Source organism: Staurois parvus, unplaced genomic scaffold (genome assembly GCF_062004578.1).
Source record: "Staurois parvus isolate SC_StPar_1 unplaced genomic scaffold, SC_StPar_1.0 ptg000457l, whole genome shotgun sequence".
In the NCBI taxonomy this organism is placed as follows: domain Eukaryota; kingdom Metazoa; phylum Chordata; class Amphibia; order Anura; family Ranidae; genus Staurois; species Staurois parvus.
The window spans coordinates 1,319,289-1,334,972 of NW_028318253.1; the positions used below are offsets into that span (position 1 = coordinate 1,319,289).

Here is a 15,684-nt window from a genome sequence, read left to right on the forward strand (position 1 = left end):
CTGTGCCTTACCTTGTGTCTGGTAGGCCAGGGAGATACAGGTGGTCTCGTAAGATGGGCATTTCCTTGCAACCATACGGCAGGATGAGCTGGTTCCAACACACTGTAAACACTTCAGGGGGATCACTGTAGGAAAAATTGACAATAGCATTTAGAGTAAAAAAATGGAAACAATTACAATTAGATAATTTTTTAACCTGTGCTAAGGATACAAATTAAACTAAAGCAACACAAAGAGAAGAACTGAAAACAGCAGCACAAAGGAAACACAACAGCAGCCAATCAGAATTCGCTATCATTTTCTCAGTACAAGTAAGAAAAATGAATGCTGGGATCTGATTGGTTGCATTGAACAGCAGACACTATTATCTTTGAGCTCAGTTTCAACAGAGAAGCCCTATTGTGAATGGATATAATAGAGATGTAGGAGGATGCTTACATTCTGTTTTATGCTCCATCTCACTCCAAACCTGGTACACACCTTCAAAAATGTCACCGTGGTTGTCACCTTACACAGTCACAGAGGGGATTAGTGAGGGGATTATGTACAAAATACAAAAATACATTTCCTCCTGACATTAGATTACACTCTGCAGGTTACTGAAGACATGATTTGTATCAATGGATCTATTACACTGGTAATAATACAGGGCTTCCACTTTTAAGAGGACCTGTCACTGATGGGTTAATGAGAGAATCTGATGAGGGAGTGTTTTATTATTACAATAGGGAGGAATCACTGAAGATCATTATTTAGATTTAATCATCTTATGTTTGACTCTAGATTGAGAGTCAAAGGTAGGGGGGGACTGACCATTCAAGCACTCTGGCACTGCCCGAGGGCCCGGGGTCAGAAGGGGGCCCCATGAAATGCCCCTGGTACCTTTTATAGGCTTTTTTGGGTGTGCTTTGAGTGTGGGCAAAGACACAGGGGCCCCATGATCCCCTATTGCCCGGGGGCCCCATGAGTTATCAGTCTGCCCCTGATCAGAGGTCACCTGAAATCTGACAGCTGATGATGTCACACTCTATAATAAATAACAAGGGCAAATATAAATCCTTAGTTAACCTGCATGGATACAAAATTTTTCAAGTTACTATTTACATTCCGTGTGATAATTTGTGGCAGGTTCTCTTTTGTAAATGGCCTGTTGGCTGTGTGTTTATGATCTTCTCATTTATATTTGATCAGCTTTTTACCATCTTAATTTTCTTTCTTTCTCTTTCTTTCTCTCTCTCTCTTAGGACACCCCTCTAAATCATTGGATTCAGGTGTTCCAATCACCTTCATGGCCACAGGTGTATAGAATCAAGCCCCTAGGCAGGCAGACTGCTTCTACAAACATTTTTGAAAGAATGGGTTGCTCTCAGGAGCTCAGTGACTCCAAGCGTGGTCCCATGATAGGCTGCCACCTGTGCAATAAGTCCATCCAGGAAATTTCCTTGCAACTAAATATTTCACAGTGAACTGTTAGTGGAATTATAAAAAAGTGGAAGCAACTGGGAACAACAACAACTTAGCCACGAAGTGGTAGGTCACATAAAATGACAGAGCGGGGTCAGTGCATGCTGAAGCGCACAGTGCACAGAAGTCGCCAACTGTCTGAAGAGTCAATAGCTAAAGACCTCCAAACTTCATGTGGCCTTCAGATTAGCACAACAACAGTGCGTAGAGAGCTTCATGGAATGGGTTTCCATGGCCGAGCAGCTGCATCCAAGCCTTACATCACCAAGTGCAATGCAAAGCATCGGATGCACTGGTGTAAAGCATGCCGCCACTGGACTCTATAGGAGTGCAGACATGTTTTCTGGAGTGATTAATCACTCTTCTCTGTCTGACAATGGATGTGTCTGGGTTTGGCGATTGCCAGGAGAGCGGTACTTGCCTGACTGCATTGGGCCAAGTGTAAAGTTTGGTGGGGGAGGGATTAGGAGTGGGGTTGTTTTTCTGGGGTTGGACTTGGCCCCTTAGTTCCAGTGAAGGGAATTCTTAAGGTGTCAGCATACCAAGACATTTTAGACAATTTCATGCTCCCAACTTTGTGAGAACAGTTTGGGGATGACCCCTTCCTGTTCCAACATGACTGCGCACCAGTGCACAAAGCAAGGTCTATAAAGACATGGATGAGCGAGTTTGGGGTGGAGGAACTTGACTGGCCTGCACAGAGTCCTGACCTCAACCCAATAGAACACCTTTGGGATGAATTAGAGCAGAGACTGCGAGCCAGGCCTCCTCCCCCGACATCAGTGCCTGACCTCACAAATGTGCTTCTGGAAGAATGGTCCAACCTTCCCATAGACACCCTCCTAAACCTTGTGGACAACCTTCCCAGAAGAGCTGAAGCTGTTATAGCTGCAAAGGGCGGGGCCAACTCTATATTGAACCCTACTGACTAATGCAGGCCATAGATGGGGAGAAAAACGGCAGATTTTCGGCCGATTAACGAACTATCGGTCGGTCTAAAAAACTTACCTGACCACCAATTATTACGAAAATCGGCCGATTAATGAGTAACCTATAACGGGAAATGATGTCATTTTGTGGCCTTTGTGATCCTTTTTCGGAAAACGATCGTTCGTTTTTGACCATCAATGAGGATAAAGTCGGGCGTTTTTCGAAAATTTTCCAACATCACCGATAATCTGAAAGTCCAAAATACACGAAAAACGGCCGACAAAATCGTCCACTAATGATAAGATAATCGGCCGGTTTTATTTTCGGACGAAAAATCGGCCGTTTTTCTCCCCATCTATGGCCTGCATAAGACTGGGATGCCATTAAAGTTCCTGTGTGTATAAAGGCAGGCTGACCAATACTTTTAGCAATATAGTGTATCTATCTATCTATCTATCTATCTATCTATCTATCAATATATCTGTCTGTCTATCTATGAGCCTTGATGTATTACAGAAAGATGTCTGTATCTAATATACAATATTTTATACATAAAAGATAATTCTGCCCACATATTCAATATCATAATACAGTTAACACAATAACATTTGATAGGCACACCATTAACCCTCAATAATACAGTGACACAGTCACAGTCCCGCTATAAGTCACTGATCGCCACCATTACTAGTATAAAAAGAAAAGAATTATGCCAGTATATATACCGTCATTTGTAGATGCTATAACTATTGCTCAAACCAATCAATATACACTTATTGGGATTTTTTTTACCTGTAGGAGAATACATTTTGGCCAAAATTTGTGAATAAATTGTATTTTTTATTGGATATATTTATAACAAAAAGTAAAAAATACTGGTTTTTTTTTTTCAAAATTTGGTCTTTTGAAAAATGAAAAACCCAGTGGTGATCAAGTAACACCAAAAACATCTGTAATTGTGTGAAAAAAAATATATAAATTTTGTTTGTGTACAGTGCTGCATGATCGCGCAATTGTCAGTTAAAGTAACACAGTTCTGTATAGCAAAAAATGGCCTGGTCATGAAGTCGGTAAAAACTTCTGGAGGTCAAGGGGATGTAAAACAATACAGATCCAGCAAAATGTATTTTGGTGTGGATACATTTTAAGTAAAATACAGTATTTTTTTCTGCCCGGAAATGTTCTTCCTCTTATATAGTACAGGGTGAGCCCTGGGCCCCAGGGCGGTGTCACGAGTCAGTGAACTTTTAGTAGCTGACACAGAGGAGAGGGTGATACAAAGGATATTGACAGAGGTTTTAAGGAACAATAGGATACATTCTAAAAATGCCCCACTATGTTATTTGACTTTCTATAATGTCTACCCAACCCAACATGCCTCAGATTGTTAGCCAACCAGTAAATGGCGTTTCGTAGTAAATACCCTCTAAAGATTGATACCTTGTGCTTCTGAATAGGAATTGTTTTCTTTGCGGAGGTTACAAACGTCAGCGCTAGAATACAGAACACTTCGGGAAAATCCAGTATTGCTACGAGGACAAAGCTGTCAAAAAAGCCCTAAGCCTTTGTAAATTACAGTCATGAGCTGCTGTTCAACAAATCTAGGTGAACATATAACACTCCCTATTTGTATTTTGTAGAAAAAATGAGATCACTAGAATACCAAGGTAAAATCACTGGGTTTTCAGAAGTCTATTTATAAACAAAAAATTGTCTGTCATTTGTGTGTAAAGTGTCTAGATTTATTTCAGATGATCTCCATCTAGTGACCATAATGCGGTATTTTCCTGAAATACCCTAATCAGGAATATACTACATTATGGCACTGACATAGGAAATAAACATTTTAGACACATTATGGGGACTTTTCAAGATGCCTGTGTGAATGATGGGATTTTTTAAAAATAACTAGACCCTTAAGAGATACTACCTTAACCACTTGCCTACCCCGGCAATATATTAATTTTGTGCACACATTAAAATCTGCATTTTTGTTAGACATTACTCTAAACCCACTTAAGAAGTAGATATTTTCTGAAAGCAGAGACCCTGAAGAATAAAATAGTGGTATTTGCAATCTTTTATGCTGCATGATATTTACGTAGTTATTTATCAAACACATATTTTCAGAAGAAAATACACTTTATTATACTCAAATTTGATCAAATTTAAAAGATGGGGTTGGGTCAAGTAAACAGAGACCTAACATGTCAAGTCTTATGCTCATGCCCATGGAATCGCAAAAAAGATGGTACCCAAAATTCTCCATAGATACTTCAAAAGCCTTTAGAGGCCAACAGTTCTAACCATGAACTATGGACCTAGGACTATTGGTCTCACTCCGACATTGAGGACTCCCACATGTGCGTAATTGATATTTATATACTTGTGCTCGCCGTACTCTGTGTTTTTTTTATATGGGGTGTGTGGGGGCTTAGGAGGGTGCTTTTAATATTTTTTTTTTAACTTTATTGCTATTACAAGGGAGCTAAGTCCCCTATGTGATTGCATGGGAAGGTGACAGGTACTCTTTATGGAGATACTGGGAGTCTATTAGATTCCCTTCACTGTGGCTATTCAAGTATACATTGTGTTTCATTAGCCTCATCCTCAGTGACAGCTATGACCCTAGAAGTGACGTAATACACATCACTTCCGGGGTCATTAGTCAAAAGAGGGATCAGAGAATGGATGTTCTCCAAGTTTCTCCTGCTTCTACTGGGGAAACTGTTTTCTGTAGTCCCGGGCTGCCTAGAGGAATTGGAGAGACAGAGGCCTCCACACAACATTCCTGACTGTTGTGAAATCCCCAAAGGAAAGAATGTCCACATGTAAAAATGTTTTGCTGCACTTTACTGGTAGAATTCAAGAAATGGCTTAACAGTCACATCACTAGGCCATACAGTATATTCCAGAGTCACTTGTCATTACATAGTTAATCACATTTAATGGACGGTCTGCAGCGATCACAAATGAAAGCATATGGAGCACTTCAGCAGCCATCTTCTTTACAGTTCTCCTCTACTCATTAGTCATTAGTACCCACAGAGTTGTAAACAGTGAAGCGCTAAAGTGAATCCCTATATACACACACAGTGCATATAATATTAACCAAAAATAATATATATAAGTTCCATATACTCCAATGAAACTGTATAACCATCTGTGGGATATCTATACATACACAAAAAAATTATCAAACGGAAAACATACCTCATAAATTAAATAAATCCGTGATATGAAATAATAAATAAATCAATAAAAAAATCAATAAAAAAAAAAAAAAAAAATTTATATAGAAAAACTCTCCTATGCCCTTAATTATTTCTTCAAATCAATCAGTGATACGAAATAAGAAATCCATAATAATGCAAATAAAACAGTGATACAAAAATAAAATCTGTGTTATTAATATTCAAAAAAAAAAATATATATAGGTGATGCTTTCTATAATATATGTGACAACCTAAAAAAATAATAGAAATTCATAAATTGTGATTCTCAATCAAATATACGTGATTAATAATTAATTGTGAAAAACCATACATTGAGCTATTAAATAAATAATCCACTATATCTTGTGATGTTTAAATATGAAAAAGTGTCCACAAATGAACAAAAACAGTCCATGCAATAAGGTGAAAACGACACTCAGTGATCTTCACTTCTAGTGCTCAAAAAAGAAATCCTCCAATGGCAGCAATGCCTGCTCACCTCCCCACCTCGACCCACAAAGGGCCACAAGGCTATAACTCTCCTCCAGGTAATCCTTTGCTTCCAAGCAGCTCAGTAAGGAATCACAGGACCTCCACTCCACCTCCTCTCAAACGTCATATAGGACACAAACAGAGCTTCCCATAGTGTAATACCGTTTATTTAAGACACTCCATATAACATGCTGTTTCCACTCACATGTGTTTTCTTAATGAAAAATGCAATCCTCCTCATTCCCTGGGTGCATTCACATGTCAAATTACCATTCCCAATTGAAGGGCGGGCATGTTATATGGAGTGTCTTAAATAAACGGTATTACACTATGGGAAGCTCTGTTTGTGTCCTATATGACGTTTGAGAGGAGGTGGAGTGGAGGTCCTGTGATTCCTTACTGAGCTGCTTGGAAGCAAAGGATTACCTGGAGGAGAGTTATAGCCTTGTGGCCCTTTGTGGGTCGAGGTGGGGAGGTGAGCAGGCATTGCTGCCATTGGAGGATTTCTTTTTTGAGCACTAGAAGTGAAGATCACTGAGTGTCGTTTTCACCTTATTGCATGGACTGTTTTTGTTCATTTGTGGACACTTTTTCATATTTAAACATCACAAGATATAGTGGATTATTTATTTAATAGCTCAATGTATGGTTTTTCACAATTAATTATTAATCACGTATATTTGATTGAGAATCACAATTTATGAATTTCTATTATTTTTTTAGGTTGTCACATATATTATAGAAAGCATCACCTATATATATATATATTTTTTTTTTGAATATTAATAACACAGATTTTATTTTTGTATCACTGTTTTATTTGCATTATTATGGATTTCTTATTTCGTATCACTGATTGATTTGAAGAAATAATTAAGGGCATAGGAGAGTTTTTCTATATAATTTTTTTTTTTTTTAATTGATTTTTTTATTGATTTATTTATTATTTCATATCACGGATTTATTTAATTTATGAGGTATGTTTTCCGTTTGATAATTTTTTTGTGTATGTATAGATATCCCACAGATGGTTATACAGTTTCATTGGAGTATATGGAATTTATATATATTATTTTTGGTTAATATTATATGCACTGTGTGTGTACATAGGGATTCACTTTAGCACTTCACTATTTTTGTGTTTGATACTTTATTACTTATTGGTTAAGGCAGAGTGATAGCAGCTGTTAGGATAGGGACTCATCCATATTAAGCGCAGGAGGATATTTCCATTCTTTACCCACAGAGTTGTGCTGTCTGTAGTCACCATCTCTACCAGATCTCTCCAGGGAAGTAGCCTCACACAGGGAACTCTTGGTCTGGCCTAAACGGTCTTTTGCAATCCACCTTAGCCCTACCTTCATAAGGGTTATTAATACTATAGCTGGCTCTTCCTGAGTGCAGGTCCAAGCCCCAAGTTCCCAGGCCCCAAGTGCTGTTAGAGCTCCCCCCAATCTGGCTTATAACTGAGCACTGACTCATCCCTGCCATCACTGCAGGAGGGCTCTACCTAAAAGGGGCCTAGCACCTGATGACCTTACTTACTGCAACCAGGCACTATTCTGGTACAGAGCCACCTCCTGGCAAAGTATCTAACTGTCCCTGCCTACATCTTAGTTTTTTATTGTGGTCTGTGCCCCCATTGGGGCAATTCATCTCTCTGATGGTTCTGGTGACCATTTCAAGGGGGAGAATCCAAAATTTTAGAGTTGTACCCAGAAAAAGAAGTAATTAGAAATCTGATGGAGACACTTGTTCCAAGACAGCTGTCTCATCCCCTCGCTTTCGAACATTTCCTAACTTCCTCTTGTATCTCAGCAGTGAAGGAAGTGAAGGAAAATGTCCCCAATGGGACACAAAAAGCGAAATGATAACTTCAAAGGACTTATGACCTTTCCTTATTCTATCTAAAACTGCAAGTTGTGGCTACATTTGCGCTATAACTATTTCGCTGCCAATGACGTATAACATTAGCTTCAATGAAGGACAGGTTGAAAAGAACTCCAATGTCTCATTATAGAGAATTTGTCACCTGGAATTTGTCCTTCCTCGGGGGATCAGGAAGGAATTTTTTCCCCTGCAGGAGCAAATTGGATCATGCTTTGCTGGGTTTTTTGCCTTCCTGTGGGTATAGGATTATAACTTTTTTTTTTTAATTTATTTTATAGTTGAACTGGATGGACTTTTGTCTTTTTTCAGCCAGACTAACTATGTAACTATGTCACTTTGTAACTTTGTAAATGCTAAGATAGGAAATGCATTATGTTAAGAGGTTTACATGTTTCCTGTTAAACTGCAAGGACTGCATTCCTCAAAGCTGTGCTATTTAAGTGTGCAACTTAATAAGAAACTTAATTATGAAAAAAGAGAACCTGTCATAACAACATTTTATCCCATAAGGGATTTTTGGTCCCCCATGTAATAGAAAATAAAGTTTAGTTAAAAAAAAAAGTTACACTTAAGCACCTTACCACCCCCCTACCCCCGAAAAAGTGCAGGACTGCAAAGCAAGGGTGGGGTATGTGCATTTCTTATGTGCATTTCTTCGTAATTTTTGGGACAGTTGAAACAGTTCCTGCATACAGTGTGTGACCCCCATATTTAAGAAATGGCAAAAGGCTCAGTGAACAAATGAAATACATACAGTATAAGACATTTCTTTTACCTGCTAAATGTTTGGCATGTTTGTATTTACCTGTCTGGCAGGACAGGTGACCTAATTTTTCTCTGTTGGAGTTAGGTTACATTTACAGTTTTTTCCCTCCCCGACCTGTGATTGGACTGTAAAAGATGGAGCAGCAGATCGATGAGTTCATCTCAGGCACTCTGCTTTATCCTTCTATTAGCATGCCCCCTGTTAGCTGTGGGCACTGCATTCCAATGATTGGCTCTTTATGCTGCATCTCCTTTTCCCAGTCCAAACTCGGCTGTACAGTAGGCTGGAAGAGGTAGATACCAAGTCAAATTCAGGTAATTATTTGTGTCTTTTTTATTTTGTTTTATTTGTGTCTGCCTAGCTTTAAATATGTCTGTTAATGTCAGTAAAAGGATGTTTCTACACCAACCTGAGTAGACAGCTCCATCATGACAACCTACAGTCATGGCCAAAAATATTGGCACCCTGCATTTCTGTCAGATAATGCACCACTTGGCCCAGAAAATTGTTGCAATTACAAATGTTTAGGCATTCTCACGTTTATTTCTTTTGTTTGTACTGGTATGACACGAAAAAGTGGAGAAACAAAAATCCAAATTTGACACATTCCATGCAAAACCCCAAAAATGGTCTGGACAAAATTATTGGCACCTTCTCAAAATTGTAAGAATTAATTGCATTCCAAGTTTGTGATGCTCCTGTAATTTGTAATTAAACTCACCTATATCAATTAACAGATCTTAATGTTCCTGTGTCCACTGGTGCGCAACATTGTGTCATGGACCTGGCCGGAGGCTGAGGTGATGAGAGAGCTCCCCTTACGGCTGAGTGCAATGCACCCCTGAAGGTGGTAACAGAAGGTTCAGTGCCCAAAGGAGCACGGGTTGCCAATGGTATAGATGCCTGGTGATGCCCGATGAGATGATACCCGTGGGTGGACCGGACAAACACAGAGCATCAATCAGGAGTAAAGGCAGGAGCAAAGTCAGGATCAAGCCAGGGTCATACACTGGTAATCAATCAGGAGCAGGCAGGAGCAGATCCGAGGGACAAGGCGAGGTAGAGAGCCAGGAGAGAACAGCAAATAGCTTCTGGGGTGACATCTGGAAAAAAGGAAGGGTGAAATCTGTAAGTTGCTCAGAAAGGAGACTGGTTAGTAGAGGCATGGACCGAGTTGTAGCAAACTCAGCACAAGGAAGAAGAGATGCCCAGTTATCCTGAGTAAAGGTAAAGAAGTATCTTAGGTATTTCTCATTTGGTTCGTTCTCTCCATTTGCCCATTACTCTGTGGATGATATGTAGAACATAGACACACTTTGATGCTCAGGGTTTTACACAGAGCTCTCCACAACTTAGACGTAAATTGTACCCCCCCTGTCAGAGACTATATTGTTAGGCATCCTGTGCAGTCTTACTATTTCCTTGATGAATGATTTTGTGTTTTCTGTAGCAGAAGGGATGCCCACCATTGGTAGGAAATGGGCCATTTTGGACAGCCTCTCTACTACCACCAGCATGGTGGTGAATCCATCAGAGGGAGGTAAATCTACTATAAAATCCATAGAAAGCATCTTCCAAGGTTGCTCGGGAACCAGTAGAGGTCTTAGTAAACCCCAAGCTCTGGTGTTGTTGCCTTTATTACGAAGACAAGTTGCACAGGAATCGACATAATCTTTACAGTCTTGTCTCAGGTTGGGCCACCAAAAGATCGCTGAACAAGTTCAGTTGTTTTCCGTACCTCAAAATGATCAAAATGGTCATGATATATTTTAAAGATTTGAGGCCTTACCTCTTGGGGGATGAAAATCTTTTTATTATGCCATACGAAATCCTCATGCTTCCTCAATGATGACATTTCGGACTCGGCATATGAAAGGGAGGCTTGCTTGATTGCCGCCCTTAGATCGGGTTGGATTAGTAGGAAGTTGTGTGAAGACAAGAGAGTACTGGGGGCAGCTGTCTGAGGTGTTTCCAGGAACATGCGAGACAGGACATCTGCTTTCCCATTCTTGGACCTTAGATAAGTAAGGTGGAAATTAAATCTTGAGAAAAACGAGGCCTATCGAGCTTGCCGTGGTTTTAACCGTTTTGTGGTTCTAAGGTATTCTAAGTTCTTATGGTCAGTAAATATCATGATGGGGTGAGCAGCACCTTCCAATAATTCCACTCCTCCAAGGCTGATTTAATGGTCAGTAATTCATGGTCCTCCACATCACAGTTTGTCTCGGGTTCACTCATTTTCTGGTAAAAGAAAGCCACTGGGTGCAGGAGAGCCTTGGGCCCCTGGCTTTGTGAAAGGATTGGTCCTGTAGCAATTTCTGAGGCATCAAACTCAAGGACAAAGGGTAGAGTCGGATCTGGATACTGTAGTACTGAAGCAGAGGTAAATAAAGTTTTTAGTTTGTCAAAAGCCCCTTGAGCTTCTGGAGACCACTGGAATCGAGTATGCAGAGGAGTTAACTGGGTGATAGGAGCAATGATTGTAGAAAAGTTCTTAATGAATCTACTATAAAAATTGGCAAAGCCCACAAATCTCTTGATACCCTTCTTGTCAGTGGGGGCAGGCCAATTAATGATGGCCAGTACCTTTTGGGGATGCATAGAAATCCCATCTGTGGAAATGGTCAGGCCCAAGTCATGATCAAGCCAGGGTCATACACTGGTAATCGATCAGGAGTAGGCAGCAGCAGATGCACGGGACAAGCCGAGGTAGAGAGCCAGGAGAGGAGCCAAAGCAGGTCAGGGTCAATCCGGGTCGGTAACAGATAATCAGCAGGTGAATACACACAAGAACACAGGAATGGAAGGCTGACAATAATCCAGCCATTATTGTGAGGGGCTGCAGTCCTTATAAAGGCCACTGGGCTCCAGCAATTATTGCACCCTGCATGTGCTGGTGTGCCATCGCGCACATGGCACATGGATGCGCGACTGCGTGCTGTGTGCCTATGCACATGTGCACATTTTTGTGCGAATTAGCGCGGCCATATTGGGCATTGTGCATTTGCCAGGGCTTCCTCGTTTCTTTCCATGACACATTGTCAAGAAGTTTACAGCACATGGCACTTTAGCTAATCTTCCTGGACATGGACGAAAGATTGCAATGAAGGGTTGTTCAAATGGTGGATAAAGAACATCGATCAACTTCCAGACCTTCATGCACAGGGTACAACTGTGTCAGCTCACATTATATGTCGCCGTCTAAATGAAAAGGAACGCTATGGTAGGAGACCCAGGAGGACCCCACTGCTGACACAAATATAAAAAAGCCAGATTGGAGTTTGCAAAACTTACCTGAGGAAGCCAAAATCCTTTTGGGAGAATGTGCTGTGGACAGACGAAACAAAATTACAGCTGTTTGGTAAAGCCCATCATTCTACTGTTTTCAGGAAAAGCAATGAGGCCTTTAAAGAAAAGAATGCAGTTGCTCGCTACAGTCAAACATGGTGGAGGTTCACTGAAGTATTGAGGTTCCTTTGCTGCTTTAGGCACTGGATGTCTTGGCCGTGTGCATGGCGTTATGAAATCTGAAGACTACCAATGAATTCTAGGGGTGCAATGTAGGGCCAAGGGTCAGAAAGTTGGGTCTCCGTCAGAGGTCACGGGTCTTATAGCAGGCCAATTCCCCAAAGTACTCATGAAGAAGTACCCAGAAATAGTACTTCAGAAAAAGCACTGGAGAGTACTGAACTGGCCATGAATGAGCCCAGATCTCAATCCCATAGAGCTCCTGTGGAGAGATCTCAGAACAGCAGTTGAGAAAAGGAACCCTTTCAATCTGACACCTGGAGCTTTTGGTGAAAGAAGAGCTGTCCAAAAAGAGGTGTAAGAAATGCATTGATGGTTACAGGAGGCAATTGATTTCAGTTATTTTTTTCCAAAGAGTGCGCTACAAAATATTAAATTGAGGGTGCCAATACATTTTTCCAGTCCATTTTTGGGGTTTTGCATGGAATGTGTCAAATTTGACTTTTTGTTTTTCCATTTTTTTGTGTCATACCATTACAAACAAGAGAAATCAACATGAGAATGCCTAAACATTTGTAATTGCAACAATTTTTTGGGCAAAGTGATGCATTATCTGACAGAAATGCAGGGGGTGCCAATATTTTTGACAATGACTTTACAACTGGGATTCAGCTGCTGCTCAGGATTTCAGAAATGATTTACTAAATTTAAACCTGACTACTTTGATAAATAAAAAAAAGGACACACATTAACCCCTAACGCCGGTGCCTCCCAGCCCTCCCAGTTTCTGATGCTGGGAGGTGGGGTGGGGTTTCTGGTCATGTGACCACCGTGATTGGCTGTCACAGCGGTCACATGAAGAGCTCATCACTGTGCTGCTTTCACTGTCCAGTCACAGAGGTCCATGACAAAGGACACTGGGTAAATGATGCAGGCTGTCATTCAACCCCGAAAATGAGTCCATCTATGAGTCCAGTGGGGGAAAAGAAGCACTGCAGGGGACAGCTCAAGATTGAAGGTACATATTGCAGAAAAAGCTGCCTTAAATATGTTTTGTTCTTGAAACCTGAAACTTTTAAAACTTGTTTTCTGTACATTGTTTCATATGTACTAATGTAAATTTAGCTTTAGAGGCTCTTTAAGGTATGGAATTTATTTGCTGATACGTGCAATTATAATGTAAAATAACAAGTCTGGTGTTCCTTTTAATCTGATATAATTTTGTTTCTGTTTATACAGTACGTCTGATACTTTGATTTAGGTGTTTTTCCCACAAGGGAGTATACCAAAATATCTAGGACAAACATCCGTACCTCCTCCCCAGTACATCTATAGGTGCGTGGAAACGGCAATGCTCAGCACTGAGGCTCAACACACATGAGGATCATCTGAATATTATTTTTCCTTATTTTGCCTCGCTTGTTTGGCCACCCTTGGACATCCCACTCATTAATACCACTATGGGCTACAACCTAACCTTTATTTCTTTTCACTAAAATCACATACAGTGGTCAGCATAAATGAGTACAACCCTTTTTAAAAGTAAGATATTAATCAATATCTCAATGAACACAAGAACAGTTTCCAAAATTATGACAAAACTGAGTTTAATAGAACATTTGTTTAGCTAATTACATGAAAGTAAGGTTAATGATATAACTTAGATTACAAAATCTTCAGTTTTACTGAAGTTGATGCGAAATTGAATACACCCAACAACAAAAACTACTACATCTAGTATTTTGCATGACTTCCATGATTTGTAAGGACAGCACCAAGTCTTCTAGGCATGGAATGAATAAGTTGGTGACATAATGCAACATCTATCTTTTTCCATTCTTCAAGAACAACCTCTTATAGAGCCTGGAGGCTGGATGGAGAGTGATGCTCAACTGGTCTCTTCAGAATTCCCCATAGGTGTTTGATTAGGTTCAGAGCTGGAGACATACTTGGCCACTGAATCACTTTCACCCTGTTCTTCTTCAGAAGCAATGGCTTTAGATGTGTGTTTTGGATCATTGTCATGTTGGAAAAGTGCACGACGACCAAGGGCATGGAGTGATGGTAGCATCATCTCTTTCAATATAGAGCAGTACATCTGTGAATTCATGATACCATCAATGAAATGCAGCTCCCCAACAAGAGCAGTACTCATGCAGCCCCACAGAAGAACACTGCCACCACCATGTTTCACTGTAGGGACCATGCATATTTCTTTGTACTCCTCATCTTTGCGACACCCTACAGTTTTGAAGCCATCAGTACCAAAAACATATATCTTGGTCTCATCACTCCAGAGTACCAGTAGTCTTCTTCTTTTTCAGCATAGGCCCTGGCAAATCCCAGGTGGTTTTTTGTGCATGGGCTTTAGGAGAGGCTTCTTTCGTGGCCAACACCCATGCATGCCATTCCTCTGCAGTGTACACTGTATTGGGTCACGGGAATCAATCACCCCAGTTTGGCTTTCTACTTCTTTAGCTAACTGCAGTGAACATGCATGGTGATTTTCTTCAGCCCTTATCATTAGAAGATGCTCCTGTCGAGGTGTTAACTTCCCTGGACGGCCTGGACGTGGATGTGAGATGATTGCAGTTCCATCTTTGTTTAATTTTTGTATCACTTTTGCTACAGTATTCTGACTGATAAGTAAAGCTTTGGTGATCTTCTTGTAGCCTTCACCTTTCTTGTGTAAAGACTATATTTTCCTTCTCAACATTTCTCTTCCATGTGGTGCCATTGCTGACAGCATCAAATGGGCGGGGTTTTCTTTGTTAAGTAACGCCCTTTTATAATCAACTGTCTGCTGGACAACTGTTTAATGAATAATTAGACTCACCTGCAGTTTAATTCTTGTTACTTGTCTAAAATTTAGCTTTGCTCTGAAAACTTTCATTGGGGTGTATTCATTTTTGCAACATGGTCTTGAATGAATTTGTTAGGAAAAATACTTTTTTGTGCGTGCAAATTAACAAATCGTGTTTGCAATCAATGGCCCACGTTTGTGGGAGTATTTTGTAGTATAGAGTCCCATAGATTCTGAAAGGAAAGTAAAGGTTTTCTGACAAATTTGCTGGGGTGTACTCATGTATGCTGAGCACTGTATGTACCCACTATGTATGTGCAATATGTCTATATGTGGTGGGCTATAGCCTCTCAACTAATTGGCGCAGTCATGTGTCCATCTATAATGTGCAGAAACAATAGCATGGCTTTTTTATTGGGGGTGGAGAAACAATAGTCAACATAGACTGAGATATTGCAACACCCCTTTCTGCGCAGTAGAAGGCATCAATATAATAAAATAATGTAAAAAAAAAAACCCTCCATCTGAAATTGCGGCAGTTAAGATGGATGATATTGTACACCGTGCTTGCGCGGTACGTGTGTCATGATGTAATGACACTGACGTCACCTCTGGCACATGTGTACGTGATGATGTCATGATGCAAAAATGTAAGG

At 40.3% G+C, this 15,684-nt stretch overlaps 1 protein-coding gene across 1 annotated transcript in view; it reads right to left on the reverse strand.

The window, feature by feature from the left end:
- Positions 1 to 15,684, reverse strand: part of LOC149452882 (urokinase plasminogen activator surface receptor-like) — a 76,842-nt gene that overhangs the window by 45,370 nt on the left and 15,788 nt on the right. The window contains exon 2 of the mRNA XM_089688870.1: positions 12 to 125. Within this exon, the coding sequence (XP_089544996.1) occupies positions 12 to 125 (114 nt within the window). The remainder of the gene's footprint in view (positions 1 to 11; positions 126 to 15,684) is intronic.